General features: G+C 59.2%; 1 protein-coding gene across 1 annotated transcript; it reads left to right on the forward strand.

Annotated features, from left to right (window-relative positions):
* The first annotated feature begins 2,590 nt into the window (after nt 1-2,590).
* On the forward strand, nt 2,591-22,846 carry EHD1 (EH domain containing 1). The gene is made up of 5 exons (XM_080817243.1): nt 2,591-3,303; nt 7,358-7,455; nt 18,772-19,184; nt 21,605-21,769; nt 22,110-22,846. Exons 1-5 carry the CDS (start codon nt 2,900-2,902, stop codon nt 22,632-22,634), a joined length of 1,605 nt encoding a protein of 534 aa, XP_080673369.1. The 5' UTR covers nt 2,591-2,899; the 3' UTR covers nt 22,635-22,846.
* The last annotated feature ends 1,256 nt before the right edge of the window (nt 22,847-24,102 follow it).

Raw genomic sequence — 24,102 nt, forward strand, 5'->3', positions numbered from 1 at the left:
AATCTGTTCCTCCTGACTCCAAGAAAAGCTATTTCTACAGAGACTCTCTCAGCAGGAAGAATGAACCACTCTTCCAGGAACAAACCTATGTGTTTTTGGTTTCTTCTCCCCAGGCCTGACTCTTCTGCCATATTTGGACAAAAGTCTACTTTTCTTTTCTCTTTTTTTAAGTTGTTTTTAGGGGCCTTGTACATAGAATCTTCGGCAGACCAGGCCATTATGGCACGGAGCAGATCACCTCCAGGTGAAGCAGATAAGCCTTTTCTCTGGGGAGACCTAGAGAACAGGGCCTGGTAGGGCAGGTGTGTGTTTGTGAATTTGAAAGAAGGAAACCCTGGGAGTGAGGGATGGGCCTCATTTCCACGAAAAAAGAAAATAGTTGAACTCTTCCTTAGTCTTTTGTCACAGCCCTGGGCAAAGACAGACAGAAAGTGAAACAGAGAAACTAAAAGTGAAATGTTTCACTTAATGATTTACAAAACCCCCACCGAATAGAATCCACCGGGCTCTGACTACAAAGAGAGAGTTAGGACGTTTTCACAATCTGGGAATTACTAGCTCAGGAAGCTGCCTAGGATCCAAGTGCCAACTCCATGAATTTCGGGAAACTAATTTCTGCCCCCCTTGAGCCCCGCTGAGGGAGAGACCCCTTCTTCCAGTCCCTTGTGTTCCTTGGAGAAAGTCAAGGGCCGTATAGAACAAACAGGGGGCTGGAGTTTCGTGTATAAATAACCCAGGAACATTTTGTTGTTTTCACTTTTATTGGGCTGGCTATTCTCAGCATAGAGGACTCTGGGGAGATGTGAGGACCCTGGCGGGTCAGTGTGAACGCTGCCGAGAGGGGCCTTCTTGGAGCCTCATTCAGGCCATTGAACAACCGCCTCTTTCAGGAGCCTCAGCCCCGAGCCCTTCCCTGGAACAGTCCAGAAACTGCATCTCCGGGGTGGACCCATCAATGCGCCATGGAGGAGGCAAGTCCTTTGGCTTCTAAGGCTGGCCCAGGAAGTCTGGACTGGGCCCACCCAAGGTTCCCGATCACCAGCTGGCACTGGGGACAGCCCTGCTTAGGAGTTCTCAATATGTTCTTTTGAGCAGGCCACCAAGAAAAGAGTCTTGTGGCTTCTGGTTTACTGGTACTGATGAAAAGAATGTTAATGAAACCCCCAAATAAAAGCAAATAAAAGTCACGGGCTTGAGAGTGCGGACAGGGCTCTCCAATGGTTAGGGAGGCAAAGGAGGGGAGGGGAAGGCAATGGAGGGAACGTTTTCTTTCTTCAGAAGACACTGAGGCCTTCCCTCTCCTCCACTTTTGTCCTCTCTGGCTCCCACTTGACCCCCAGCCTGCTTAAGAACTCCGCTCGTTCTCAGATTTGAGTTCCTGCCTCCACTCCACACCTCCCAGAAGCCAGAAGGTTGGGCATGAGGTCTTCAAGCTCTTGCACGCATTTCAGATCTACCTAGGAGCCCCCCACCCCCACCTCCCGGCTGTGCCACCCCCCACCCCCCCACCCCCGCCTCCAGTTCGGTGTCGGGATACCTAACAATCACAATCCCCAAAGCTCTGACATCACCCGCTGAAGATTCTCACCAGCCTGGCCAGCCAAGGGGGCCGATGTGTGGCCGGGAATGATGGCGGGGGAATGAGCCTAATGGAACAGCCAGGAACTGGTAAGGGGGGGGGGGCACGGGTCAGAGGGAAAAGAGGGTAACTGCTGGTGACCCTGAGAGGAAAGCAGAAGTATTTGGGTTTTTTTAATTTCCCCTAAGTTTCCCACAAGATTTCATTGTTGCCCCACATTTCCCCTCCTCCCCACATAGGGAATTTCCGATTTCACTTCCTCCTCAAAACTCGGGCCAGTGGGCCTCAACTTCCTTTGTACCCCCACCCCTCCTCCCGCAGAAGCAGCCTCTTCAGAGAGGCCATCTCGTCCCCCCCCCCCCCATGTCCTATGTCCTTTGTGTCCTCCACGCCGCGGCCCTCTTCCAAGCCCCAGCGCCACCGGCCTGCGGGGAGCTCAGGCGTCTTGCCGCCGGTCGGGTCTTCCCCAGGGACCTCTGACTCCCTCCCCATTCTTCTTTCCCCCGTCACCAGCCGGCCTTGAATGTCCTACTCCCTCAGCCTCCTCTACCGCCTCTATCTCTCCCTCCCCCAAAGCAGATCAAGAAGGGTGCGAAGTAGTATCAGGGAAGCAGGGGCGGGCAGGCGGCGGGGAAGGGCGGCTCCGACGCGAGGCGCGAGCCCCCCCTCCCCGGGGGGTCCGCCGATACTTCCGGGGATTCCGAGCCAGCGGGGGAGGGAGGACCGTTCGTGGGGGAACTGCGGGTGGGCCGCGCAGCCGGGGAGCTGGGTGTCTGAGCGTCTCGCGGACGTTCAAAGGCCCGTAGGCTCCGGGACCTCCTCGCGCCCGACTCTCGCTTCCCGCCGTCCCAACCGCAGCTCTGGCGCGCGCGGCCCCACCGAGGCAGGGGCGAAAACAGGTGCGGTTGCCACGGCAGCCGGGCCAGGGGCGGGGAGCAGAGCGAGCGGCGCTCGCGATATTTGGAATCGGCCAATGGGAGGCGGGGGAGGGGAGGACGTGGCGCGGAGTTCACGGGCGGGGCTCCTTCCTCCCCTGCCCTTTTCCCCGCGGCTCCGCGCTGCGGCGGCGGCGGCGGCTGTGGCGGCGCGCGCGCCCGAACACGGGGCCCGGCCCTATAAAGGCGGCTCGGCGAGGCGCGCGCTCCACTCCGCAGAGGGCGCTCCGCGGGCCGTGCCGTGCGCCTGCGCAGTGCGGGCCGCTCCCCGCCCCCTGCCCCGCCGCCCCTCCGCCGGCCGGCCGGGCCCCGCCTCGGCTCCGCGCCTTCGCCCCGCTCTTAGCCGCCCCTCTGCCCCGCAGCAGCCAGCCCCGTCCCCGCCAGCATGTTTAGCTGGGTCAGCAAAGATGCCCGCCGCAAGAAGGAGCCGGAGCTCTTCCAGACGGTGGCCGAGGGGCTGCGGCAGCTGTACGCGCAGAAGCTGCTGCCCCTGGAGGAGCACTACCGCTTCCACGAGTTCCACTCGCCCGCGCTGGAGGACGCTGACTTCGACAACAAGCCTATGGTGCTCCTCGTGGGCCAGTACAGCACGGGCAAGACCACCTTCATCCGGCATCTGATCGAGCAGGACTTCCCGGGAATGCGCATCGGGCCCGAGCCCACCACCGACTCCTTTATCGCGGTCATGCACGGCCCCACCGAGGGCGTGGTGCCGGGCAACGCGCTGGTTGTCGACCCGCGGCGTCCCTTCCGCAAGCTCAACGCCTTCGGCAACGCCTTCCTCAACAGGTACCCGCCCCTGGCGCCTGGGAGATGGGGGCGGTGGGGGACCCCCGGGGGGGGGCCCCGCACTCGGGTCCCGGCCGTACTGTGGTCGTGGCCCGCCCCCACCCCATCGTCCTTTGTCTCCGAGGCCCCAGCGAGCCCCTCTGCGACCGCTCCCTGGGACAGGGGCCCCTGCCGCTTCGCACCAGAAACCCACCCGCAGGTCTGGCGGTGGGTATCGCCGCCCCCTCCCCCGTTTCGGTCACCCCAGAATTTTCCAGGTTATCAGTTTAACTCCCGCACCGTCCCGCAGATCCCAGCCCCACTTTCCTCAGAACCGGGGTCGGGTTGGGAAGGTGAGAGATTCTTGTCTCCACCTCCTCCCAGTGTAGTTAGTCCCAGGCTGGATGCACCGAATTCATTCAAACCAGTCCCTGTCCTCCTCCCTTCCTTCAAGTGGCTGCTGCCTAAGTGTCCTGGAAAAATATGTGAAACTTTTAGTCATTCCCTTTGCTGCTGTGCTGTGCTGTGCTTCCCTGGGGACCGCTGGTTTTGTGTGGGAGGGACAAGGAGGATCTGCTGTGGCCTGCTGAGTTTGGGGGCCGCCCACGAGGTAGCAGACAGATGGAGTGTGAACACTCCTCCTCGGGGGCAGCTCGATCGGGCCTGTGCTCTCTTAGGGGTTTCAGGAAGCAGCCTGTCTATAGCACTGGGAGCCCGGGAATGAGATCTGGGCCCTAACTCCCTCACTAGGAGGTACCTTAACCTGTTTGGGCCTCAGTTTCCCCAGTTAGACGGGGGAAATCTTGCTTCTTCGTGATGCAGATCCTCCTCCAAGGGTCTAACCCTCATGCTGCTGGGAATGAAACACATTGATGTTTCTGTGGTGTCCCAACAGCCAAGTTCACTCTTCTCTAAAGGAACTCAAAGGCGCTTGTCAGTGGTTCTAACATCCCCATCCCCACCCCTGCCCCCAGGGACATACCAAAGGACATCGCAGATCTGCCTTTCCTGCCACCCCCCATTCAAGGAGTGACTGCACATGCCTTTCGAAGTCTGTGTCAGGGAAGAGCCTAGGAAAGAATCCTTGACTCTTGCCTTCCAGGTCTCCACCCTGTATGATCACATTCCTTTCCAGACACTGTCCAGCCGCACAGGGTGAACCAGCTTGCTCCCGATCCAGGCCAGTGGCCAGCCTACCTCTCTGCACAGAGCTGACTTTGAGAAGACAGGCAGACTCGTATTACGTTGTTTTGGCCCTTTCGGGCATTTAAGCCCGGCCTCCTGTTTTATGGCTGATGGCATTTGTGTGTCACGGCGGGAGCTGTGTAGAGCCCTTCGAGTGAGAGGCACGGCCCTCTTCACCTTGAGCCTTCCTCCGGAGAATCCCTGTGTCCCGGAATTACTGTGCCGGTGGACCCGCGGTTGGCCTGGACTGTTAGCTGGTGGGCACCAGACGGCGTTGTGCGTAGTTTGGCTGCTGTGCTGGGAATTCCAAGCATTATTAGGTCTTGACTTTCACACACAACTATGGGAAGCTAGAAGGAGGGGTGGTGCACCTTCTGTCCTTGGGCTGCTGCTTCTGATTGTGAGAGCAGACAGATTTTGAAAGGAGAAACGGAGTATGCGCTGTGTTTCTGAAGTTGGAGACCTAAACTTTCGGTCAGACAGGATCGTGGACTCATCTGGGCACACCCCCTCACCCCCAGTCTCGGTGCCCGCTCAGAGGGCTCTCCTGATTTGCTGAGCTCACCAGGGCAGCTTACTGTAGGGCCTACTGGCTGACTGGCCTTCATGTGTCGGGTCACCGCCTACTGCTGCTTCTGCCTGGGAAAAAAAGCACAGGTCAGGGATGCTGGGTCCAGGACAGACACTCTGATGATGTTGGTGCCTCAGGATTCAAGAACCACACTTTGATTTCCTTTTTTTTTTTTTTAAAGGCTCCACACCTAATATGGGGTTGAACCCTTGCCCCTGCGACCGAGTTTCAGGCTCTGCTGACGGAGCCAGCCAGGCGCCCCTTATTTCCCTCTTGCCACTTCATCTCCAGAGGGTTCTTGATCACTAAGTGGCCTTATCAGCCCAGGGGTGGGGAGGGGGTGGGGCACGGGTTTGCCCTGGAGCAGAGGCCCCAAGCTGTGTCAGCCTGTGGAGTGCACGGAGTGCCGGAGTGCCGGAGTGCCGGCCTGCGGGCCAGCCAGGGCATACAAAAGGGGCTCTTCTCTGGCTGACACAGCCTCTCCCAGCAGCTTAAAGAGACCTATTGAGTCATGAACTTGACTTTCTGCCCTTTTCACTGTTAAGTGTCTGCGCTAAGACTAAAATCCAACGGAGCAGACCAAAGCAGGCTGCAGGCAAGGTGTCCTAAGAGCAGCCTCTGAAAACTCACTGTGTGGCTGCCACCAGCCACTTGTGGGGTGAGAAGCAGTTGGTGTGTCCTTGCTGGTGGGAGATGAAGCCGCTGTGTCTGTACTGCTTGCTCCCTTTCTTGTTTCCCGCCAGGCTCCCAGGGCTCCCTCGGGGCATCTCACTTCTGGGTCTTACCCATTCCCTTACTCACAGGTCTCCTTTACAAGGCAGTCCTGTGTATTGTCACTACTCCAGCCAGTTCTACTCTAGGTTCTTTTAATTGGGGCTTCTCTCCTTGACCGTTCCCCAGCAGGAGCCCCAGGGCTGGCGCACCGATAATCAGAGTGTGCGCTGCTGCTGGCCGGGGGAATCACCGGGTCCAAGGTCTGAGGGTCAGCTGGTTCTCCCCCACTGTGCCTGCAGACACCACCCCTCGCCCTGGCCGTCTGCCCCAGGCCTGGCCACTGGTCACTTGGGGGTGGGGGTGGGGGGGCGAAACCGAGAACCTTATCAGCTCGGATTCCTCCCCACAGTTGGAAAGGCAGCTTTAAGCCTGCATCCTACAGACAAAGGGTCAGTATTTTCTTTGCTCACAATGTCTTTTTCAGAGGTTTTTAAAGGAGCCTTTTCTGTGGCCAGTAAAGAATCTCTGCTATCAGTTGGGACAGCCCCTTGCTGTTCTGGGCTGTTCTACACTTAGTGGGAACTTGGGCACACACGATTAAGCCCTGGCCCAGGAGTTACCAACCTCTCTGTGGCTTAAATTTGTTCCTCCTCCAGCCTGCTCCGGCTTTCAGAGAATGGGATCCAGACTCCCTGCCCCCCCAACCAGCCCACGCATCCCCCAGCTTTTACTGGCCACCCCCTGCCATCCCTTCATCCAAGCAGCTGGGTGGAGGGGGTAGGCTGGTCCCAGCAAGCAGTAGGGAAGCCCCTCCCCACCTTTGGGGTGTGAGGAAATTTACTAACTCCCACTGTCACGTTTATGTTTCTCTTCTGGAGTGGAATGGTGACTTAGGCTCGTGCAGTTTGCACTAACACATCAGCAACTTGAAAGCTGAACTCTTGAACGCTGGGGGAAAAGCTAATGTGAGGGAAATGCTGAGGCAGGCCAGTTTGAGCTGCTGGTTGGGTTCTCAGTTAAGACACTTCGGAGTTCAGGGGCGCCTGGGTGACTCAGTCAGTTAAGCTCAGGGTCATGATCTCAGGGTCCTGGGATCAGGCCCTGCATGGGGCTCCCCGCCCAGCGGGGAGTCTGGTTCTCTCTCTCCCTCTCCCTCTGCTCCTCCCCCCCCCCCCCGGCTCGTGCGCTTTCACTCGCATTCTCTAAAATAAAATAAAATCTTTTTAAAAAAAGACAATACAGAGGGGCACCTGGGTGGCTCAGATGGTTAGGCAGCAGCCTTCGGCTCAGGTCATGATCCCAGGGTTCTGGGATCAAGCCCCACATCGGGCTCTCTGCACAGCAGTGAGTCTGCTTCTCCCTCTCCCTCCATAATCTCTCTCACTTTCACTCTCTCTCAAATAAATAAATAAAATCTTAAAAAAAAAAAAAAGACAATACAGAGTTCAGTGGCCACCCCGGAAACACTAGAAACTCCTTTAAACTCCTTGGTTCAGGAAAAGAAGGCAGAGGTGGAGAGGAGGGTGCACAGAAAGCCCCCTGTCACTTTTAGGGCAGCGAGAGCTGAGTCTTGACATGTCCCCTCGGGCTCTTGCTCCCCTGCAGGTTCATGTGTGCCCAGCTGCCCAACCCGGTCCTGGATAGCATCAGCATCATCGACACTCCCGGGATCCTGTCTGGAGAGAAACAGCGCATCAGCAGAGGTAAACAGGCTCTGACACAGCCCAGGGAGCCTTCCATCTGGGGTCTGGGACACGGACCAGATGCTGCCCCTGAGGTCCCTCCCAGCCCAAGTGAAAACCCGTCTGACATCAGCTGGGTGTCCGCCCGGCGTGCTGAAACCTGAGGGGGCAGGCGTTGCTCTCTCCTTTGGCTCCCTGGGCCGAGGTTACAGAGAGCTGTCCGGGCGCAAGCACAACCAATCTCGCCTGGCTCTCGTGCTTTCCAGCCCCCAGGGCATGCTGGGAGACCGGCAGGCGGGTGAGATGGCACCTCGGGCTGGCTGTGAGGTCACGGGAAGTCACTCTGTGTCCGGGCTCCAGGTCCCCCAGACGGCATCGCTGCTCCCCTGGGGCTCCCTCACCTTAGTTGGGGTGTAAAGGCTTCACCTCCCGACGCCGCCATCTGAATTCCTGGCAAGCCCAGCAGGTCTGTGAGCGAGCACTTGACTCCAGTAGGCCGGCCAACAGGAGAAGCTGCAGGGGTTTGGGGGCTCCTGGAAAGGGGTTTAGTTGGCTCCGGGGTTGGCAGTCAGCGGCCTTCCCCGGGGGCTGTGCACGCTGGAAGGTTTTTGGGCTGAGTGCTGGTGCACTGGGGGCACTCCCGGCCCCCGCTTGTGTTGGCTCCTGTCTCGACTTTGCCACGCTTTCCTGAAGATCGGGTTCAGGATGAGCCTGAGCTGGCCTGTGTTTCTGCTGCTGCTCCTTTTTGTGGAGGGGCGGGGAGCCTCGGGGCCTGAATGCGTTCTGCCAGGAGCAGGGCCCACAGCTGCAGATGGGGAAAGGAAAGATCAGGCTCAGACCAGGGGTGGGGGAGAAGAAACCAGATTTGTGTATCATTTACTTGCAAATCGTTTCCAGTGGCCCTTCCCCTCTGAGCCGCCCAGCTTTGGCGAGCTTTGCATTTGAAGCCAGCAACCTGGTGTTTGGGGGATATTTATGTCTGCTGTGGCTCCCAGGGGGTGGGGGGCCCTGTTCTGGTGCTGAGAAGCCTTGCTTCTCTTTTCATCCGGGCTGTGGGCCCCTGCCAGTAAGGGCTTACCTCAGAGCTCCCTAAAACTGCTCTCTCAGTCTGGTTTAAGCTCTTAGCTTCTACACCCCAGTGAGAAAGACAGTCCTGGGAGTTCAGGGGAGCAACTTTGGGACCCCTTCTGAAAAGGCGAGGGCTAGGGGCTCCTGGCTGGCTCAGTCGGAGGGGCACTTTTGATCTCAAGGTTGTGAGTTCAAGTCCTACGTTGGGTGTGGAGATTACTTAAATAAATAATACGGGGCACCTGGGTGGCTCAGTGAGTTAAGTGTCTGCCTTTGGCTCAGGTCAAACCGCCCCCCCATCCCAGGATTGAGTCCTGCTTCAGGCTCCCTGCTCAGCGGGGAGTCTGCTGCTCCCTCTGCCCTCCCCCACCTTTGTGCCCTCGCACTCGCTCTTGCTCTCTCGCTCTCTCAAATAAATAAGTAAAATCTTAAAAAAAAAAAAAAAAGCTTTAAAAATAAAAGGGTAAGCCTGTTTTTCCTTTCCCACTGCTCTTGTTCCAAGCTGGTTTTAAGAAAATGCCTGGTAAGCATTAAAGAGAAAGACCCACAAGGGGGGATTTATCCTCTGTTTACTTCCAGCTTGAGTTATCCTAGAGGGACCTCGTTGGAGGCTCCGTAGTGGTATCTTCAGAATGATCTGGAAGAGTAGGCGGAGGGGCTGCTTGTAACTGGGGCCATCGGGTAGAGAACTAAGCCGCCTCTGGGCTGCGCACAACGCTCCCAGCCCAGGGGTCAGTCCATGCGTACAGGTCTTCGGATAGGGGCTGGGATAGGGACCGTAGCTCATAAAAAGAGGCTTATCATCTCAGGCCGTGTTCACTGTGACCTTCAGAGCTGGGAGTTAAGGCATTTGCAGGAAAGGGCACAGGGTTCCTGTGAACCTTATGATCCCCGTGAGCACTGTTTTCCCCCAAGTGCTATGGTGTGCGCTGCTGGGGGGCGTGTCTTTGACATCAGCCTGGGTCCAGGGAGCCCAGCAGGCTCATGGGTTGGGAGTGTAGGTCTTGCTGCTTTGGGCACCCTGGCCCTCTCTGCTGGGATGCTCCTCCTGTCCCTGGCCTCCTTTCCTGGTTGGCAAATGGTGGGCAGCGGTGTCCAGACCTCTCTCTGGGATGGGCACCACTGCGGCGCCTCCCTGGGCTGTCGGGGGGTGGGTCTGTGGACATAGGGTCCATGAAATGGGGGAGGTGTTTGGGGGGACATGCGGTGTGCAGGGCAGTCCCCACCCTCAAGTTGTCTGTGCAGGTGGCAGATTCTCGGTGGAGGAGGCCAGCAGGTGACGCCAGGGCTCTCCCCTGCTTGCCTGTGGCCCGTCTCTTTCCTGGGGCAGCTGCTCCCCCACCCCATGGTGGGCAGGAAGGTGGAGTGGGGTTTAATCTGATTGGGGGAGGGCTTCCTTCTGTGAAATAGTGAGAGCAAACTGATTTTACTAGACGGTTTCTTTCCCTCCAGGACCCAAGGTGTCTTGGTTTATTTTACTAAAAGTTACTAAGTTGGGGTTTGCTGTGCAATATGTTTGGTGTGAGTGTTTTATCAGCCAGAGAGAGACCATCGCTCATTACCTCTCCGCGGTGCTGGCTGTGGTCTTCGAGGGAGGTGGCCGCTAGCTGGACAGGGAAAGGAGTGGCCGTCCGCTCGGAGGCCCCACCCACCAGTCTTTGCAAACGTCCCGTGTTGCCCTGTCCAGCAGAGGAAGTCAGAGGAAGGCAGTGCGTTCCAGGCTCCGCGGCCAGCTCGCCTTTCTGCTCCCTTTGCTGACAGCATGGAAAGCAGGTGTTTCCCTCTCAGCAAGATAGGGCCAGCAGAAAACACGGGTCCTGGGCAGGCAGCGTGCATTTCTGTGGTCTGCCGATCTTGTTCCCTGGAAACGGAAGGTTCTTTTGCATTAGAGTTGTTAATTACATTTATGTCCATTTCCCACCCTATCTGCCAGGCCCCTCCTGGCTTCTTCCCCTTTTTCCCGTGGTCCACTAATGTGTGCAGGAAATACCTTCTGGAAAGATAACGCAGGGGCTGTGTGGGCCCAGAGCAATCAGGATATAGGCCAGGCTCTGCAAGAGACCCCCGAGAATTACTCCAGGAAGAAGGGGTCTCCGTGGGGGTCTCAGGCTGCACTTCCCTGGTGTGCTAATTGGAAGGACATTTTTTTTTTAAAAAGATTTTATTTATTTATTTGAGAGAGAGAGAGAAAGAGAGCATGAGAAGAGAGGGTCAGAGTGAGAAGCAGACCCCCCGCCGAGCAGGGAGCCTGATGCAGGACTCCATACCCAGACTCCAGGATCATGACCTGAGCTGAAGGCAGTGCTTTAACTAACTGAGCCATCCAGGTGCACATAATCTGAGTGACTTTAAAGATAAAACATTCTCCTGTGTCAGCAGAGAAAGGTGATTTGTGGGGACAGCATTCGTTCTTGAGTGCCATGTGACCGATAAAGGGGATTCCAAAGGGCATCCGGGGCCTGGTGGGGCGGGCGCCCTTCGCTCCCAGGCTACCGCCTGTGCCTGTGCAATCACGAGCCGGAGCAGGGATTTCCCACAGCGGGTCCCGGGATTGTGGGGGGCAGGCACACTCAGGCGGAGGCCCGAGCCTGGGGGTCAGGGGCCTGGCCAGGGCACTCCCTGCCATCGTGACCGTGTGGCTCTGAGCTGGCCATCGTCACTTTTGTGTCTTGATTTCCCCCACGCGAGTTGTGTCCTCAGGGAAGCATTCCTTGGGTTTGGAGGCTGACACCCGGCCGGCCTCGGGTGTTCCGTTCTGCACGCCGTCTGCACCAATGCCTCATGAGCCGGCACCCCTTAGCTGTCACACAGCTACACGAGGGAAGCCCTGCTGCCTTCCAGACAAAGAGGCTGAGGCTTGGGAAGGTTAAGTTGTTCGCACAAGGCTGCATGGGCAGGCGTGTGTCTGCTGGCCCAGCAGGCGCAGTGCTGCTGCCACCCAGCCGCCCGCCACCCCGTTACGGAGAGGGCACACTCCAGCCCGGCCCACAGGAGCACTGAGAGCCCAGATCGGGCATGTCTTTGACCCTGTTGGGTGGTGACATTGCGGGGCTTCTGAGCTCTCCTGATGGTTCTCTCCCAGCCTGAAGTCAGACTCTGAGTTCACAAATGGACCCGAGGTCCAGGGCTTGGAACAACCATGCGGGTGTCTTCTTCCTTTTCCCTGTTCTCTGCCTCTAGTCAGGACCACCTCCCCACCCCAGACCCTCTGTGGATGGGTGTAGGACCCCTGGCCAGGGCTGGCTTCTCACTGGTCCTTCTGCTGACTGTCCCTGGTTCCCAGGCTCCCTCCAAGCCTGGAAACCGCCCCAGTAGGCGGGTAGGGCCTTCTAGGTGCAGACCCGAAGTCCTCTGACTCTGAGGGGGGCCCGTGCTGTGGGCAGCCCCCCGTTCCTGCTGACCCTTGAGACTGCCTCCCGAGCTGCCCCGCCCCTGAAGGCCCTCCATCCAGGTCAGGGTTCTCTGCAGCCCATAGAATGCTCCATGAGATGGCCTGCAAGCCTCTGGCTAGGCCACGCGCCGCACCCCTCTTGGACTCCCCGGGCGCACCGTGCGGATGAGGATGGAAGGTTCGGGCCCCAGCTCCGTACTTGGAGCCGGGGACCCTGGGGAGTTCCTGCAGCCCGTGTGCTGACCCCTTGCCCTAGTACCTCATGCTCGGTGACATGTTTAGCCAGCGTCAGCTAATTACAAACAGATGTCCAAAATCCCAGGAATTCCCAGACTTTGATTAGAAAGACCTTTCTCTGACTAACACCCCGAGGAGGCCAGAGGCTAGGGAAGCACTGACTCAGCCGGAGTTTCCCTTCCTGGCCCCCTGGCCTCCTCCAAGCCTCCCTCTCGCCCCCGCCCCACCCCCACTCTGGTCCCCGGACAGCTTTTGGCCCAGCCTTTGGCGGGAATGCAGCAGCTCTGCCGAGGGGCGTGGGCCGCCGCCTGCGGAGGAGTGGGACCAGCCGGCGCCCAGCACCTGCTGGCTCCGGGGGCTGTGAGCCGGCAGCTGGCCCCGGGCGCCTGCGAACGTTCCGTTTATATTCGGTGGTACGGGGCATTCTTGGAGCATGAGAGGTGGTCGTCGCCCACGTGGCCCTCTGAGTCTGCACTCCTTGAGCCCGAAATACAGTTCCCGCGTGTAAATGAGAACAAACATTTACCAGCGCTTACCGGCCGCCAGGCACCACCTCGGTGCCCACAGCAGCCCCGTGCGTTAGAGACGGGACGTCCTCGGGTCACAGACGGAGAAACGGGCTCCGAGCGGGGCCTCGGCCTGCTGGGGTCACGAAGCTGGTTGCGGAGTAGAGGGCTCCAGATTCAAGTGCCCGCCTGATTCCAAAGGCCATCGGTCCTTCCACCGCCCTTTGCCCATTTCCCAGTCACAGCTACAGAGGTCTTCGCCCTTGTTAGGCGCGCAGCTCAAGGAAGCATTTGCGTAACCATCGCCATGATCAGCGTCTGGTCTTTCCATCAGCCTGGAAAGTTCCCTGCTCCCCCTTGTAGTCCCCTCCGGTCCCTGGCAACCCACGGACCTGATACTTATCCCTGAGGTTTTGCCTTCACTAGAATGCCCAGTACAAGTCTTCCGTGCTTGGGGGCGTTCGTCATGTTCGAGAACATCGATCCATCATTCCTCCCATGTACCTCATGCCTGATGCATTCACCTGCCGAAGAGCCTTGGGGTTTCCAATTTGGGGCCGTTTTTGAATAAAGCTCCTACAGACATTTGCATAGTACAGTGTGGAGTTCAGTTTCTTTCTTTCTTTTTTTTTTTTTTTAGATTTTATTTATGTATTTATTTGACAGAGAGATCACAAGTAGGCAGACAGGCAGGCAGAGAGAGAGGAGGAAGCAGGCTCCCCACTGAGCAGAGAGCCCGACGTGGGGCTCGATCCCAGAGTCCTGGGATCATGACCTGAGCCGAAGGCAGAGGCTTTAACCCACTGAGCCCCCTAGGCGCCCCATGGAGTTCAGTTTCTTAATTTCTCCTGGGTAAATACCTAGGAGTGGGGAGGCCCCTTTCTCCTTGCCGCTGAGCGACACCAGGAAAGTCCTTCCCGGAAGAGTGTGCCCGCCAGAGGAAGCTCGCCACCACGTCGGTCCTCTCTCAGCTCCTTCATTGTCGCCTTGCTGTCCTGCGCCCCCTCTCCCGGGCCCAGCACCGGTTGGAAACGTGTGTGGTGGGAGCCACGGCAAGAAATACCAAGGCCCACGCAGCTTGAATGGCAGGAAACAAAAGTCGTTTGCAGACAAGCCCTCTATTGTTGATGTTCTAGAAACTTGGAATGTATGAAGCAGCTTTTCCCCCAGCTGCTGGAACTACCTGTATTTGGAGGGCGCCAGGAGAGGGCGAGGACCTGTCACAACTTCCTTTCTTTCACCTCTGTGCCCGTGGCGGGGAGCGGGACACTTGTCAGGATGGCAGACCTAGTGAGGAGCCCGAGGGGCCCGGACGAGGCTGGGTGAGGACAGAGCGGAGACAGGCGGCATGTGTGGACGTCCTGTCCACGTGGCCCTGTGTGCTTGCTTCCCGAGGCCGAGCCCAGCCCTCAGCCGGGTTGCCCTGAGTGCACAAGCGACTCTTCTTTGTCCCTTCTTCCTCGGTCCCCACGTCTGTGCCTGTGCGCTGAGACTGACCGCGGTAATAACCCTTCTCAGTGCACGGTTCCGTGGCATCAAGTATGTTCGTGGTGGTGTGTGACCGACCCCACCGACTGCCTTTCAGACTTTTCCATCTTCCAGACAGAAACCGTATCCCCATTAACCACTCGTTCTCCGTTTCCCCCTCCCCACAGCCCCCGGCCCCCTCTGCTCTCCTTTCTGTGTCTGCAGACTTGGGATGCGTGGAATCTCGCAGCGTTGGTCCCTTTGTGCCCGGCTTATTTTAAAATTTTTCCAAAGTCCCAGAACTTTCTGTGCGAGGGCTTGCCCCTTATCAGAGACGGCACCGGCTTTTCCTCACACTGTGGTTTCAGGGGCCAAATGCGGCCTGGGGCCGAGGCTGACCCCTCGTGTGTCCTGAAGCCTGGAGGCTCACCGCCTCGGGTGATGCCTAGGGTGGGGGCACTGGCCTCGACCGAGGCTTCGGTGCTGCTGCTGCTGCTGTGGGTCCGGCCCTGGAGACACCATCCATCAGGCCAGAGCGAGGGTTTGGTGGACAGATGGGTGCCGGGTGGGCGTGGCAGTGGCTGCAGCCACGTGGTTTGTGCGCGGTCATACAGCTGTGATGACGTCACACGTGCCCAAGTGCCGTGACCCTTTTCGTGACCCGTGGACGTACTTGGCCAGGCACCGTGTCTCCTGCCCTGAAAGTGAGAGCATTTTTCATAATAAACAGGAAATTTCATTCACCTGCACAAAAAAAATGGACTTAGCTCTGTTGGCTCCAGCTTCAGGTGTTGGCGGATAATGGGGTTTGTGGGGGGGGGGCAGGAGGGAGCACTTGGGGTTCTTGGCTCTTCCCGTGGTGACTCGGGCGCCACGATTCAGAGATGGCTGCTCCCCCTCCTCCTCTCTGTCATTCCTGGAGTCTTTCTGGGCCCCTACTAGCAGGGGACATTGGGTGGAGGCCGGGGGCTGAGCTCAGCTCCCTCTGCGCTGTCCTGACTCCTGGGCCAAAACGAACTTGGCCTGGAGCCCAGCCCATCAGGGAACCCCTGTTTCCAGCACCTCGCCTCTGGCGTCGCTGCCTCCCCAGCCGTGCAAATCTGGGCTCGTTCAGCTTGTGGAGGTCTGAGGACAGGCAGGGTGGCGAGGGCAGGAGTTGGGCCTCGTTTTTGCTGAGCGGGAGGCGTCGTTCAGTCCTGAGTCAGTGCTTTTCCAGCACTGACCTGCCCCTCCCGGCGGCAGCTGTGCCCGCCTCCCTCGCCTGCTGCTCTGCCCTCCCTCCGTGGCTTCTGCTGGGGCCTTCTCTCCGAGCCAACTGCGTGGTGTCCGGGGCCGTGGGGGCCGCGGGGGCCGCGGGGGCCGCGTCCTCTGCCCCCGGCGGCCTGTGGTGCTGGCTCCAGGCCTCCTCACACCCTCTGGGCACGGACAGTCGGGTGGTCCGGTTGTTTGCGACCCTCAGCATGGGCCTCGGGTAGGCCGATGGCTGCCCTGCCGGGGCTCGAGTTCAGATTCTCGGAGGCCTTACTGCCCTCCCCTGCCCCCTCCGCCCCGGTCCACCTCCCCTCCCACCGCCCCCCTTTAGAAACTCCAGCCGGTCAAGGGGCCGCTTCTGATCGAGGTGCCCTGTCTCCCTGGCACACTGGGCAGGGGCACGGATTGCCCATTGGAGCTGTGGCGAGGCTGCGTGCTAAGTCAACGGAAATAGTGCATTTGAGGTTTTCCTGAGGGTTCAGACTCACCCCGAGGATGAAAGCTGGCCTCTGGCCCCAGGACCAGGCTGAACTTTGGCGACTCTCAGTTCTGACTGGTAGTGCTGGCCCAGGCCCCTTGGCTTCTCCTGCCTGGGAGTGTGTGTGTGTGTGTGTGTGTGTGTGTGTGTGACACCTGATCTCATCTGCTCTACGGTCAGAGGAGGAGGAATTGTTTCTGGAATTCCACAGATCGAGAAATCGTAACTCAGGAGTGAGGGACAGCGGGTCGCAGTCAGCGCCCGGCGCTGGGAGTCAAATCCAGGGCTGTCTTGGTTAAGAGTCCACGTTCTTTATGAGTGCTTAAGTGCGGGGCGAGGCTTGGAACGCTGTGGCTTCGGGCATACTGCTCTGCAGCGCACTTAAACCTGGGGGACCTGGTGGCCAGAATGTTTATCGTTCACCCCTTGGCATGCCCCACCGTTAACTGTATATCTTAAAGCCCTGGCAGTGGGGGCCCCAGTTCTGGCCTGAGTAGAGGTGGTCTCTTGGGGAGCCCGGCTGGGGACCTGCATTCAGTCCGGGAGCCTTGGCAGGACCCGGAGCAGCTGAATACCTCCCTGCTGACCTACTGAGCAGGTTCCCCTGGGGCCGGGGAGGGCTGCCCTCCCTCCTCATGGCATCGTCAGTCACTCTGTCCTTTTTCTCTGTTCTCTCTCTCTACCTGGGACTTTTCTGTAACCTGTAGTCCACACAGTGCATGGCGACATCCCAGTGTGTTCAGGGGTGGTGAGCATGTTGTGCAGGCAATGCTAGCCTGGGGCAGGCTGTCAGGACCGGGAGGGTGGTGGGCCCGTAGCTGCCCGGGGTCTCAGGCTCTTCTGTAGGGAAGCAGCTTCTCCAGCTTACTTTCAGGAGCTCGACTGTGCTCTGGGGTATGTTTGCTGCTGCTTAAGAGGCCCGGCCTGTGTTGGACCCGGCCTGTGGGGAGTAGGTGAAGAACCAGGAGCCCAGGGACAAGGAGGCTCGCCCAGAATCACCCAGAGAGGAAATGGTAGCTCAGGGGCTTTGAGCCAAGCTTCCCAAAGACTCTTAGGCCATTGTCGTCACGTGGTCTTCCTACATCTCCTCATCTTTACTCCTAAAAGTTGAGAAATAGGGGCGCCTAGGTGGCTCAGTCGATAAGTGTCTGCCTTCAGCTTGGTTCAGGATCCCAGGGTCCGGGGATCGAGCCCCATGCTGGGCTCCCTGCTCAGCGGGGAGTCTGCTTCTCCCTCTGGCTTGTGCACTCTCTTTCTCTCTCTCTCTCTCAAAGAAATAAATAAAATATTACAAGTAAAAAAATACAAGATAAGAAATAGAACCTTCCCTCCTTCTGGGAGCAGTGGAAGAAGTGGAAACATTTCAAAGAGACGTGACCGTGGAATAGAGTACAGGTTAAAGTGCTGTTGCAGAGACCCAAAAATCCTTTGGCTTAAATCAGATATCAGCTAGTTTACGTGGAAAGTAACAGTCCAAGGCCATCCTGAATGTTCAGCTTTCATCTCCGAACTCAAGGTGGTTGCTCCTGCTCCTGCTATCACATCTGCATTCCATTCCTTAGGAAGGGAAAAGAGGACAAAGGTCTTAGAGACCTTGTTCATTTCTGCTGCAGGAGAGGCTAGGAGATGCGGTCTTAAACTGGCGGGCCCGGAAGTCAGCTAGAACTGGTCCATTCTGTCATTCAAGGGAGAGCTCCGATGAGCAGTTTCTGCTGCAGATGGCCACGTCCACCGGGAGGCTTCCACTGAATGGTGGGAGACTTGGAGTTGAGAGCTAGATTTGATGTAGTCCAGCTACCTCATTTTAGAGAATCGTTTAAAACCTGGGGTGCGGGGGGGCGCCTGGGTGGCTCAGTGGGTTGAAGCCTCTGCCTTCGGCTTGGGTCGTGATTCCGGGGTCCTGGGATCGAGCCCCGCATCGGGCTCTCCGCTCCGCGGGGAGCCTGCTTCCTCCTCTCTCTCTGCCTGCCTCTCTGCCTACTTGTGATCTCTCTCTCTCTCACTCTCACTCTCTCAAAAAAAAAAAAAAAAAAAAAAAAGAATAAAACCTGGGGTGCGGGGGGTGTGTGGTGTGTAGCATTGCATAGGCTTATCTGGGCGGCAGAGATGGGCTAGAGTTAATGGTTTGGGTCGTAGGCCTGTGGTCTCCGTCCTACAACTGAACTCTGCTGCTTTAGACACGGGCAGCCACAGACGGTCCAGAGGAATGTGGCCATATCTCAGTGAAACTCCGACATACGGAGCAGGTGATGGGCCAGCTGCTGTTGGCCAGCCCCTGCAGTGGAGAATTAATGAAGTTCCTAGAGGAGGGGGTGCCGGCACGGGTGCCCCGCGAGTAGCAGCTACAGGTGTCACGGCTGTTCCTTACTGTTCTTGTCGTACAAGAGCATCTCGCCGGCAGGCTGCAGCCCGGGTCTCTGTTCTTCTCGCCATACCGTGCTGAGCTGCCCTCCTTGTCCTTGCCGCCTTAGGGCTCAGACTTTGTGACTTCTTTTCTTTCTTTTAAGATTTATATATTTATTTGACAGAGAGCGAGAGTGAGGATGAGCGGGACGGTGTGGGGGGGTAGTGGGAGGGGGAGAAGCAGACTGCCTGCCGAGCAGGGAGCCCAACGCGGGGCTGGATCCCAGGACCTGAGCCACCAGCGGACGCTTAACGCGCTGAGCCACCCAGCACCCCTGGGTTTTGTGACTTCTTCTGCGTTATTTATCTGTGGCGCACCTCTCCCTGCCAGGTGCTCTGTGGGCGAGGGTACACCGGGTGGACACTGATATAGGGGGACCCAACGCCCCTGCGCTCAGGGTGCTGTGCTGGCCCTGTGCAGACACGGTGGGGATTTAAATGAGCCCAGGCTGGGCAGTCCCAGGTCAAGTCGGGGAGGAGAGCCTCAGAGCAGCCTGGCCCCTGGTGCCCCCGAGCTCAGCCCGCTCTTTCCGCAGGTTACGACTTCGCCGCCGTGCTGGAGTGGTTCGCCGAGCGGGTGGACCGCATCATCCTGCTCTTCGACGCCCACAAGCTGGACATCTCGGACGAGTTCTCCGAGGTCATCAAGGCCCTCAAGAACCACGAGGACAAGATCCGCGTGGTGCTGAACAAGGCGGACCAGATCGAGACCCAGCAGCTGATGCGGGTCTACGGGGCCCTCATGTGGTCCCTGGGCAAGATCATCAACACTCCCGAGGTGGTCAGGGTCTACATCGGCTCCTTCTGGTCCCACCCGCTGCTCATCCCTGACAATCGCAAGCTCTTTGAGGCGGAGGAGCAGGACCTCTTCAAAGACATCCAGTCTCTGCCCCGCAACGCTGCCCTCCGGAAGCTCAATGACCTCATCAAGCGGGCGCGGCTGGCCAAGGTAGACTTGGTGGGGGGGCTGCTGGGGGGGCCCCAGGATCGAGCTGCCATGGCTCTTGGGGTGCCCGAGATCTGTCCCCGTTACCCACAGCCACACCGCTGCCCTGTGTCTAAACGGGTCCTCTCTGCACCTGTGGGTGCGGCCCTTTCTCAACTGAGTCCTCCTGGTGCATGCAGACGTTAAGCGGGAGGGGAGCGCTGGGCCAGGGGCAGCCTGGGAAGTGGGGAGGAGGCGAGGGCAGGTCTTACCAGCTTCCCCTCCCAGGCCTGTCGAGCATTCCGCACGGGCGGGCTGCTGGGGACACAGTGGGGACTGACACGTGCGCCCTTCCAGCGCACCCCAGTTGTACCAGGAAAGCAGAACGAGTAGAGGAAAGTCAGGCCCAGTTGTTGGTCCTGTCGTAGGATGCCGCAGAAGGCGGTGACCGGGAGGCCGCGGGTGGGCACGGACGCATACGCCGGGACAGGAGGGAGCTAGCCGAGAGATGGGGGGCAAGCCGGTCAGCCGAGGGAGAGCCCTGGGTGGCCTTGGTCCCCAGCGGTCTCGTGAGCCATCCCGCCCCCCTGGGGAGGCACAGGGCCCGCTGGCCCCTGCTGGGGGCAGGGGCATCTGGATTGCCCAAAAGCCTGGAATCTCGACACCTGCCTATAGACTTCAGGGAGACCCCGGCGTGGCTGGGGCTGGGAATGAAGGCCGATGCCGCCAGCAGGCCCTTTGGTCACAGAGGGGCAGAACATATCCTGCAATGTAGCCCAGCCACCTCTGTGCACGTGCGTGGATCCTGGATCTGTGGGGCTCCGAGCTCGGCTTCAGCGGGGACTCCGAGCATCACCGCTTCTCTGACGACTTGGCTGTGGAGGGCAGGGGTGTTCATACCCGCCTCGGGGCTCTGGAGGTGCAGGGAGGGGTTCCGTGGGGGTTAGGGCTTTGTCAAAGGCAATCCTGTGGCTGGTGAGACAGTCACCCCAGGCTCCCCAGTAAAGGACTGAGGAGGGGCACCGCCTCTCCAGTGGCAGTCCCCCTCCGGCGAGAACCAAGAGGAGCCCTGTGGCCCGGGCTCCTGGCTCTGGGAACCCACCACATGTGCGCAGCTCTGGCTTTTGAGCGAGCGCCACGGGCCCCACACGGTGGCTCAGGCTGCGCCACACCATCGTGAGGTCTGAAATCAGGTGGCATTTTGGCGCTCACTGTCTTGAGTCAAAAGAACTCAACACTTGCCTATCACCAGCCCGTGTCTCCACGCTGGTTACCCAGAGGGCTCATGGATCCCACCGGAATGTGCTAGAAGAAGGACAAGCTTTCGGGCCCCACCCCGCACCGCTGAACCATCTGGGGATCTGTCTGCACAGTGAGGTCGCAGGATCTGCTCTGGGGGATCCAGGGACACTCAGTTTTCCACAGGTCTCACTTCTGGAAGCTTCCCAGTGAGGGGGGCTGGTTCTGGGAAGGGAACCCATGAGAAAACCTGCATCACTGGCTCCTGGCCTCGCATTTCCAGGCTGCAGGGAAGGACAGAGCTCCTCCCTCTTTGTCCAGTGCACCCCCCCCAGCATCCCGCACCAGAGGGGCCACCTGTGCCCTTGTGCAGCCTTCTTCAGGGAGAGAACGAAGGGCGGGCTCTCCATTCACCGACAAGTGGTGTGTAATCGCCTGGCCTGCGGGCACCCTGAGTCACCTTCCCCGGAAAACCCCAAGGCTTCCCGATCTTGTCCCGCACCTGTGGGTTCCAGACGACTTCCTTTTCCTGGAGCGAGTGGCTCTTCGTGCCAAGCTGCACGGGCCGGTGATGGGCAGAATGGTGGCTGCCCTGCTGCGGTGGCTGCTTCCCTAGGGCCCTTCTCAGCCGGTGGGGCTCCCCGCCTGGGGCACCCAGGGTCCAGCCTGTGGAGGGGCTTTGAGGGGGTAGAGTTGGCAGGGCTGGGAGTAGGAGGGTGAGGCTGGCTGCCTGCAGCCCTTCACGCCTGGACGTTCCTTGGCAAGGCAGTGGGATCCGAGAGCCCGTGGCCTTGGAGGGCGGCCAACGCTACCAGCCCACTGAGGGGAAGTGAAGGGTGTGCCACCCTTCGTTGGCAGACGTCAAAGTAAGGTACCGAGCTTAGAGGAACTTCAAAACATCTGGGCGAAGGCTTATGTGCTTTTCCTAACACTTACTCATTCTGAGCTGTCCGGGTGATAAACTGAGCGGAGCTCGGGCTGCATTGGGGTTTTGTGACCTTGACGTCAGCGGCCCCCAGTGTGCACGTGTGGATGGCGGGACAGCAGGCCCCGTATCTCTGCTGCGGGATGGGGAGCTGGGGGTGTGCCCGGCGCCACAGAGAGCACGGGCCCTGGGCGGCTGCGGGCGGTCCCTGGCGACCTCAGCCTCCTGGGGCAGCCCATCTCCGGCCCCTCCCGACACGGTGTCCCTTCCTGTTTTCCAGGTCCACGCCTACATCATCAGCTCCCTCAAGAAGGAGATGCCCAATGTGTTTGGGAAAGAGAGCAAAAAGAAGGAGCTGGTGAACAACTTGGGAGAGATCTATCAGAAGATCGAGCGGGAGCATCAGATCTCCCCCGGGGACTTCCCGAGCCTCCGCAAGATGCAGGTATGGCTGCCCCACTTGGCCTCCCACACAGGGGCCCCCCGAGTTCAGTGGCAGCACCCCACCGCGGGCCGTGACACCGCAGAGGGGAATGTAGTGACTCACCCTGAGCGGTGGGGGGAAGGGCGGGGCTCCAAGCCTTCCAGCACCGTCAGGGCTCAGCCCTCGCACCCCCACCCCAGCCCTCAAGGGAAGGTGCTGTTGCCACTTTGACCTTACAAGCTCCAGAGCCAAGGCCGAGGGGCGAGCCAGGGTGGGGTCGTGACCTGGGCCCAGCTCTGGCCTGGCCTGGCGACTGCGGGGACCTGACCCGGCCTTCCCCCCCCTCCCCTGCCCACCACAGGAGCTCCTGCAGACTCAGGACTTCAGCAAGTTCCAGGCCTTGAAGCCCAAGCTGCTGGACACGGTGGACGACATGCTGGCCAACGACATCGCCCGGCTCATGGTGATGGTGCGACAGGAGGAGTCCCTGATGCCCTCCCAGGCCGTGAAGGGCGGCGCCTTCGACGGCACCATGAACGGGCCCTTCGGGCACGGCTACGGCGAGGGCGCCGGCGAGGGCATCGACGACGTGGAGTGGGTGGTGGGCAAGGACAAGCCCACCTACGACGAGATCTTCTACACCCTGTCGCCCGTCAACGGCAAGATCACGGGCGCCAACGCCAAGAAGGAGATGGTCAAGTCCAAGCTGCCCAACACGGTGCTGGGAAAGATCTGGAAGCTGGCCGATGTGGACAAGGACGGGCTGCTGGACGACGAGGAGTTTGCCCTGGCCAACCACCTCATCAAAGTCAAGCTGGAGGGCCACGAGCTGCCCGCTGACCTGCCTCCACACCTCATCCCACCCTCCAAGCGGAGGCACGAGTGACCGCCCTGAGTGACCGCCCGCGCGGCCCCCTGGGGGGGGGAGGGGCCATAAAGACTGAGCCGCGCTTCCTCGGCTCTTGCGAAGGAAAAACCACCATTTTTCTTTTCAGGCTCTTCCCGGGCCCAGCAGGGAGGCGGGCGGTACTTGTATGTGAATGATGGAATTTTGTGCACAAGAACTATGGATATTTTTAATATATAACGTTAGAGGCAGCGTTCTTTCTTGCCTCCTCCGTCTGACAGCCCCATGCACGTGAGCCTCTGTCCTCCCCGCCTCCGGCTCTGCTGTACAGCACGTGCCCCCCGCCCCCCCCCGCCCAGCAGCTGTGGGGACCCCGGGGCCGTGTGTAGACAGGAACCCCAGCATTCCCGCTGGTTTCTAAGCTGAGTGCTGCTTCGCTGAGCCCGCGGCTCCTTCCCTGTCCAGCTCTGCCCCCTCCCCGCGCTCCCGGAATAAGCTGGTCTGGTGCCTTCCCCCTTGCCCTCCCGGGAAGCCCCGTGCACGGGCCCTGCTCTTCGCTCTCACAACCCCCCTACCCCAGCTTGAAAGTCACAGAAACAAGCCCAACTCCCATTTTTATGAGCTCCAGGGAATGAGGAGGGATGTGAGAACGTCCCTCGGAAAAACATAAGCTACTTTTGTTCTGTGAAGTGGACACCTTTCCTACTTGACCGAATTTTCCAGTAACTTCCCAACTAGGGGCAGCTCCACCCAGGAACCGTAGGACGTGGAGAGCACACCCTGTCGGGGACCCCAGGGTTTCCTGCTTCTCCCTTTCACTCTCCTGGAACATTCTGGTGTCCCTCCTCCCCTACCTCGGATGGGTGGTGGCCTCCATGAGTCTGGCCTGGCTTGGTGCTCCAGCCCTGGGCCCCGCGTCCAGACATCAGAGACCAGGGACAACCGGCCCCTTCCTGTTCCTCCATTCATTCCCTGCCGAAGCTCTCTCCTCCCTTCTCCCCTCGAGCAAAGAAGGGCAGCGGATGTCTTGGACGCCCTGAGAATCACATCCCTCCAGACTGAGGGATGGGACTGGAGGCAGTGAGCAGAGCAGCCGGGGCAGGCCACCTCTCAGCTTTGCCTTGGCTGGGCTCTCCCAGCACAGCCTGGGGGGTGGGAGGCCCAGGACACACTCCATTCACTGGCTTCCTGCTAGAGCCACGGCAGGGGAGCACACGCCCCACCAGGCACCCCCCCCCCAGGCCAGGTCTCAGGGACTCCTCCATTGGACCTCTTCTGCACCCCCTGACCCCAGCCCCCCAGTGCTGCTCCCTGGGCTCCCGCAGGGTCTGAGTTACCTGCACTGGCTTCGGCCCATCAGTGTGTGCAGTATCAGCTGAGGCCGAGGCAGCCTCCTGGTTGGGAAGTCACCGTGAGGGGCCCTGGTTCATCCCCACCTGCCTATGGCAAGGAAAAGCAACGGAAGATGGCTTTTTTTTTTTTTCCTTGCATTAAAAAACAAGTTGAC

This window comes from Martes martes (genome assembly GCF_963455335.1).
Source record: "Martes martes genome assembly, chromosome: 10".
NCBI classification, from domain to species: Eukaryota; Metazoa; Chordata; class Mammalia; order Carnivora; family Mustelidae; genus Martes; species Martes martes.

What these genes read in the sequence shown, in the direction of transcription:
- EHD1 (XM_080817243.1), top strand. Translation starts at nt 2,900, where the DNA reads ATGTTTAGCTGGGTCAGCAAAGATGCCCGCCGCAAGAAGGAGCCGGAG. An exon ending in GGCAACGCCTTCCTCAACAG is followed by an intron (nt 3,304 to 7,357) that starts GTACCCGCCCCT and finishes GCTCCCCTGCAG; the next exon opens with GTTCATGTGTGCCCAGCTGC. An exon ending in GAAACAGCGCATCAGCAGAG is followed by an intron (nt 7,456 to 18,771) that starts GTAAACAGGCTC and finishes CTCTTTCCGCAG; the next exon opens with GTTACGACTTCGCCGCCGTG.